Here is a 7,313-nt window from a genome sequence, read left to right as displayed (position 1 = left end):
GCAGCTGGGAGCACTTTATCACGTGATCCTAGAGATGTTAAAGCAGCCATCACCATTTCACCTAATTCATGTTCGGGCTGAAACGGTAAAAGGTAAGACGAGAGCAGGAAAACAGAAAACTACGATGGAGTAGGTGAAGATTTTGAAGCTCCAGCCGGTTTCCCCCGCTCTGCTGTTTCACCGCCTCACAGCTTTAACCAGGTCTGTGTTCTCTGTGCTTTTCTGCTCCTGTTTTCTGCTCGTATGGTGGCTGCCGAAGCGCCTGTTTCGGTTTCAGTGTTCCTCTTTACATCATATTTACATTGTGACACAGCAAACAGCCTCTAAAAAAATGGCCGTCAGCCCGCAGACGGCCGCTTTTTAACGACTTGTGTTGTCTTTTTGTTTTCGCCCCCTCATTATTGACCATTAGCTCTGTTTTGTAGCTGTGTATGCTAACTCCAGCGGTTTGTGCGGCTCATTGTGTGAAAAAACGTTTCGATCGATAAACGGAAGCAGACGTTACACATTTAATCACACATGAAATCAAGTTGACTTCACGCACTGTGATCCACGAGTGTGCTGGCCCACGAGAAGTGATGTGAAGATCAGGCTGTTTTTTTGTGCTGTAGCTAGCATAGAAAGCTCATGGTGCAGACGGCCTGCTCATAGCAGCAGATTAACAGCAGCACACATGTTACGCTCACGGTAACATCGGTTATAAAAAGCTCTGGTTAGCCTTACAACAACTGGTTTGGCCAATCCCTTTTTTTACACGTATATTATTTGTCTTTCTCATTTATATATGTGAGATCAGTTACCAAAAAAGACAAAACACCTTAGTCTTACAGAAAGGTTTAACAGCACCACCCTCAAAGTGTCAAAGTTGAGATGACAAAAAAACGAACCTAACCAAAATACAGCTCAATCAATTGCACTAATAAATGCTAACAAGCATGAACAAAGTCTAGACTACATTAAATTCAGCAACACTTTTTCTGGGTCTGTACAATGGATGACTTTGTCTTGGGTGAACCTTATGTACTCAGCAGGTCAACAAACAAGCGGTGGCTTAAGTTCAGGTGGGACCGGTCTAAATTGAGTATTACAATAGAAACAAGTGTTTCCTTGGCTCAGCAAATCCAGTGAAGCCTTCCTCTTGCATTTTAATCAGCTCCTTACCAACCCCCTGGGGCCCAGGAACCCCCCCATCTAGCCCAGGCCCGGATCCCAGCCCAAACACGTTCCTCCAAAAGCCACCTATATGCTACTGCTCGGTGTGTTTGGGTTTTAAAGTCCAACGTGAATGAGGGAAGACCTTTTCATTGTAGTTTTGATTTGTTGAGTGCGCTGTAAGGTGGCCCTCTGCCACACGGAGGGGAATGCTCAAGTCCTGGCTCAAAGGACTGGGCAAATTAACATGTTTCTCTCTCCCTGAATGCTGGACAGGCATCGAAAAGGAGATTGTTTACATTCAGATGCTGGCCACCCGCTGCTTGCTTTTTCGTCCCTCCTGTTTTCCAATCACTGAAGAGACATGACCCATTTAAATGGTTGTTTACTTGCATTAGAAGAAGAGCCAAAGCACTGCTCAATGAACTCTTGTCTACAATTCAATTAGAGTGGCCTTCCCAGCAGCACAATTTTCCACATTACACAACACTCTCTACAGCTTCACTGCAACACAGGCAGGAACAGGAAGACCAAAGAGCAGCAGCGGTGACACCTGCGCCACACAAAGTCACATTATGTCTTTGGGATAGTGATCCTTAATTTGAAATATAAAGTTAAGTTCAAATAAGCCTTTTCACTGTGAAGGAGAATGCTATTGAATTAGAGTACTTAGTCTTTTATATGTGATTGTGTGCAGTTTCAAGTGAGTAATTGAAACAATTAGAACAATTTGAAATAATTCAGGATGTGTGCCACATCACAGCTGTGATCATCAGGCTTTTATTGCTACAACTGTGTCTGTCTCAAAAGAGCTGCGGTCCAGTCGTGTCTCCCTCAAACACAACATAATGTTTTTTTTTAACCCAGACATTTTATTACCACTTCTCCCATTGCCCTCTGACTAGACGGCCATATAATAGGAAATGGCTGGAGTTTTTCCTTCTGTTTTTTCCTATTTTTAGTGATTCTGGGAATATATCACTTTCAGAGCAGCTGAGTAACATTCTCCTGTGAAGGGCCGCAGAGTTTTTTTCCTGCTTGTGGATGTTTTTCATGTTCAGTAGCTTTTCTAAAAACAATGCTATATGGTGTGTGTTAGATAAGTTCCTATACAATTTAGTATCATCCCTTAAACTCAAATCATTGCAGTCCTGAGTCTTTTAAAAGTAACTTTGCTTGTTTGATGGACAACATTGAGGTTTTAATGTTTTTTGTGTATATGCGCTGTAGTTGATCAGATCATGATACATTTAAACCTTATGAGGTATTCTTATGTTTTGTAGTCTAACATGGAGACACATTGTTGATTCATGTCTAGAGTCTCCAAGTGCACATCTGAAATTCTTATCATGCTAATTGAATTTGTCAAGCACATCCAGATCATGTGGCTGTTTTCCTTTACTTTTAGTGCACAGTTGAATGAGTCAACACAGAATTCATGTATTAATGATACATACGTTGAGTTCTATATCAAACTGTTCCTTGAAGCATATTCTATACAGTGGAGGAAAAAACACATCCATTTAGGTTATTATGAAATTACAGAATCTATGCAGACATTAGTTGGGTAGCACTGTATTAATAAATTCCATTTTAATTATTTATGATACAGAAAGAGCATCTCTGCACAAGTGTCTGTTGCAAATGGAGATGCTTCCAACATAGAAAGTGTATGCCACCTCAAGGTATAGTGTCACAATGCCTGTCACATCACGCCACCTATTCATAAAGACTTTGTACACAGCAGCTACAGTCTGTCAAATATTAAGTTTTGAGCTGTAGCTGTGGAACCTAGCACTGTAACTAGGTCAGTCTATTCTCTGCTATTAGCCCAATCCATTATACATAATCTTTGCAATCTAGCAAATTTGACCAAGTGACAGAAACTTGTTTATCTTGTCTTTCTTGGTCGGCTCAGCGTTATAGGGAACTGCTGCTAGGAATGAATAAACAAGGCCGTCAATGACGGCTTTAGATTAGGTTGAGGTAGTTGTGGGTAAATAATGTCACAAAGATAGCACATCTTTACTAAAGCAGCAGGAAATGAGGCCATGGTCATCAGATGTTGTGTTGTCAGTGAAAATCTGTCTTTAAGTTTACGTCTCAGATTTTTTCAGTCAGAGGACACTGCCTGCTTTATGTTTTATACTGTATACTAAGAGTCACATGAGAACAAAGGCACTTTTTAGGCCTCTTAAAGTCCTGCAGCTAGTACTAGCTGTTGTTGACCTATTACCCAATGAATTCAACTATGAAACTGAAGGAAATTCCCATCAAATGTAAACTTGCGTCATGTCCTGTAAATGGTGTAGTGACAGCTGGTTTTGTTGCTACTGAAATGCATGCCAAGGTGATAATGTTCAGTAGAATGTGATGCTGTCATTTCATGGTCCAAATAGAGAAAGGGTTGATTAGATCAGTTAATAATTACCTTCCTGCTTTCTTTAACCCCTGCAGGTAGGCCTCACACATTATTTGGCCTCACCTTGGCTGTTTGCATCAGACACAGGAGGATATCCCTGCTCCTTGAGTTGCAGGAGCACAGTGGAGGAGACAGTTTGAGGCTGATTTCTCCCCCCAATAGTCTTGAGGGGGGGAGAAGGAGGAGGAGGAGGTGGAGGAGGGGGAAGAAGGGGCTGCTATAACCACCTGTAGCATGGGGCAAAAAGTCCCAGGTGGCATTAAAACCATTGATATGCGGGACCCAGCGTTCAGCCCCCTGAAGTTGGAGCTACAAGCCCTGAGTCACACCAAGCCATCTCGACTGGATCTTCTGCTGGACATGCCGCCCGCCAGCCTGGATGTCCAGGTCCAGCACTCGTGGAACAACGAGGACCGCTCCCTAAACATCTTTGTCAAGGATGACAACAAGCTGGTGTTCCACAGGCACCCTGTGGCGCAGAGCACGGACGCCATCAGGGGACGTGTTGGCTACACAAGGGGACTGCATGTGTGGGAGATCAGCTGGGCCATGCGTCAGAGGGGCACACATGCTGTGGTGGGAGTGGCTACAAGTGACGCCCCACTACACTCGGTGGGCTACACAGCCTTGGTAGGGAGCAACGCTGAGTCCTGGGGCTGGGATCTTTGCAGGAGTAAGCTCTACCATGATGGCAAGAATCAACCAGGAAAAACCTACCCAGCCTTCCTCGAGCCAGACGACACCTTCATAATACCAGACTCCCTCTTAGTGGTCTTGGACATGGATGAGGGTACTCTGGGTTACATAGTAGATGGACATTATTTAGGTGTGGCGTTCAGAGGACTTAAGGGCAGGAAGCTGTACCCGGTGGTGAGTGCCGTATGGGGACATTGTGAAATACGAATCCGGTACATAAATGGTCTTGATCGTAAGTATCAACCTTCACTGCTATACCTTGTCAAATGTCTTGTGTACTGCTTTTACATAACCTGATTTATTGATGCAATAAACAACGGTGTAACTTGAGAGTTTGTCCTAATGTCTAAATGGCACATTGTAGTGGGAGCAACATTATCATATCTATATGGCTGCCTCCCTGGGTATTATGTAAAGCAGTACATGTCCTAACGCCACGTTATTTGTATTTCTTGGAGATACAGTTTAGAGATCGCCCTGTAAACTGCCCAACACGTCATAACTTTTTTTTGACCTACGTTTTTAAAATAGGCAGCAGAGCCTCCGTTGGTCCTTAATGTTTGTGTTCAAAAAACACAAGCTGCTTTTTTTCCACCCAGATAAATATTAAATGATTCCAATTGGATTAAGCCCAATTAGTCCTTGGTGAAAGGCTCATGAGCTTTCAACAATGAAGCGTCGGTGCTTATCAAAACATGTTGAACTACCCACATGTCCCAAGCGCTCTGTGCTCATTAGATTTTTATGTTCAGCTCAGATCCCTTGACCTAGTTTTAGGCCCATGCAAAAGAAGCGCTGCAGATGCAGTGATATGCATAAAAAGCTGGACTGAATTTTAAATTGCATTCATATTACTGTTGGCTGCAGGAAAATCTATGATCATGTACTCATGTTAAAAGTACTTAAACTTGAAATGTGCTTAATCCTGTTTTTTTTTTTAAATCCAATGGCCACAATATGAATGTAGAACATAGTCAAATGATATTTGGTATTGGCAACTTTGCTAGATTCTTTGTATTGCTTGATGATACACAACAATAGTTCTATAACAACGTAACCGTACTTAATCATTTTTACCTTTTAGTTGCTGTGTGGCTGCAAAAAATGTATTTGTGTTTTATGTCTTAAATGGGGTTTTGTAAAAAGTGTAATGTTAAAACCTATATTGTAAACCCCTCTAATTTCATTTACACTGCAGCTGTTGGCAGACATGGAGTTGAATGCCGATGTCCTCTCTTAGTCCATGTGGAGAGACGTGCACTGCAGCATCCACATATGAATACAGCCTGGGCATGTGGGGCTGTTCATGCATTTAGTTAGATCAGAGTGGAATTTCTGTCTGAATTGCATTCTTAAATATCCTTCCCCTGTCACCGCTTTGGGCCAAGATTACCGTACTTATGATCACATGGTCTAATGGCAACAAGAATAGAGGCATACTATTTTGTTTTTTTGGGCAAATCATTATCTAACTTTAAAGTGTTTTAACACAGTTGTATTCTCATGACATAAATGTAGCATATTCATTTTTCAACATGGGCAAAGTGAAGGCTTGAACCACTAGAAAGTGGTGCCCAGCAGTGTCATCAATGAGCTGCTCCTCCATCCTAAGGTGGAGGTAGTAGTTATATAATGGCAAAAAGGGTGTAAGCTCACGTCCACATTTCTGGATGGCAGCCATCTCCACTGTCAGACAGTGCTGACGAGCAATTTTCTTCAAAAATGCAACTGCATGTGCATGTCACAGAGCCGTAAATATGTTCTGCCGTAGGCCAATGTACACACCCCTTAAATGTGTCTGTCAATTCACATAACATGCACCTTCTCAGCCCTCTCCCTCTCTTGTCTCTCCCTAGCTGAACCCCTCTCTCTGATGGATCTGTGTCGGCGTTCGGTGAGGGTGGCATTGGGAAAAGACCGTCTGGGTGAAATCCATAGACTGCCCCTGCCAGCCTCTCTCAAGAACTACCTGCTCTACCAATGACGCCGCTGACGGCCCCAACACGCTCAGCACACCCTTGTTTCTTTGTCATATTTCTCTGGGATCATTCTTGGGTTAATCCCGTTTGACAGCATTGCTCAAACCTCCAGGACTGAGTCAGCCTCATGGATGATTTAACAAGTACTCTTCTTTGTGAATGGCTGGACTACTTTTTGAGTTTCTTATCCTGTTTTTATGACTCTTTACAACTGTATTCCCTATCTTTATGAAATCAGGAATCACTGAGCACTATGCACACGCTGATCTGGTCGATGCTCTGACTGTCACCATGTTGGTGTACCCCTTCCAGTTTGTAGGCTGATGTGGCATATGTGGTCAGTACCTCTGCTGTCACCTGCCGACTTTATGATCGGTGAACTTCCTTTATGTAGTCTTTGAAATTTAACTTCTGTTGTGCTAAAATAACAGTGAAAAATGTTGATCTTAAGTGTGGCAGTGGTGTGTTGCCTATATCTGACCACAGGGTGGCAGCACACACACATCCACTTGTGCATCTCTCCAAATTGAAAACTATTAAGTGATTTGTTTTTAGAAAAAAAAAAGGGTTTTACGTAGATGATATAAAATTTAATGCTTGGAGAAAAGAGATCCTGACCACTCCATAGAGAGACCGTAGTTCAGTGTGGATGAATGCACTGTGAGGCAGCTGAAGAGCAGCTCCAACCACACACTGTATTATCAGGTTTCTCTGTGATATGGAAGTGCCCCGTTATTAGCCATCAGGCATCTGACAAGAACACCATCAGCACAAATTTTAACAGAAAGATAATGTCACTGTGATCATTTGTAGCATGCATCTGCAGGAAAACCTTTCTCGGTACACTCGTCTTTTTATTATTCATCACTCCTCTGTAATGCACTATAGATTTACACCTGTGTGCCGGTGAGGCCCAAGAGTAGTTTTTAACCCAGTCAAGATGACTTCACAGGTTGGGATGTATCAAACCAGATGATGGGGAAACACCCAGTGAAGGCAATACCAAAGTGTAATGTTTGGCTGTTATATTTAAAAATAAATAAATAAAATAAAAACAAAAACTA

At 42.5% G+C, this 7,313-nt stretch overlaps 1 protein-coding gene across 1 annotated transcript; it reads left to right on the top strand.

Moving 5' to 3' along the window:
- spsb1 (splA/ryanodine receptor domain and SOCS box containing 1) lies at nt 1–7,313 on the top strand. Its single transcript, XM_028409074.1, has 3 exons — nt 1–201; nt 3,610–4,502; nt 6,127–7,313. Exons 2-3 carry the CDS (start codon nt 3,809–3,811, stop codon nt 6,252–6,254), a joined length of 822 nt encoding a protein of 273 aa, XP_028264875.1. The 5' UTR covers nt 1–201; nt 3,610–3,808; the 3' UTR covers nt 6,255–7,313.

The sequence above is a fragment of the Parambassis ranga genome, chromosome 7, assembly GCF_900634625.1.
Source record: "Parambassis ranga chromosome 7, fParRan2.1, whole genome shotgun sequence".
NCBI classification, from domain to species: Eukaryota; Metazoa; Chordata; class Actinopteri; family Ambassidae; genus Parambassis; species Parambassis ranga.
This window is presented reverse-complemented; position numbering and strand designations above follow the sequence as displayed.

Coding starts and splice junctions, on each gene's coding strand:
- spsb1 (XM_028409074.1), top strand. CDS start 3,809: ATGGGGCAAAAAGTCCCAGGTGGCATTAAAACCATTGATATGCGGGAC. Junction 4,503..6,126: donor GTACATAAATGGTCTTGATC/GTAAGTATCAAC, acceptor GTCTCTCCCTAG/CTGAACCCCTCTCTCTGATG.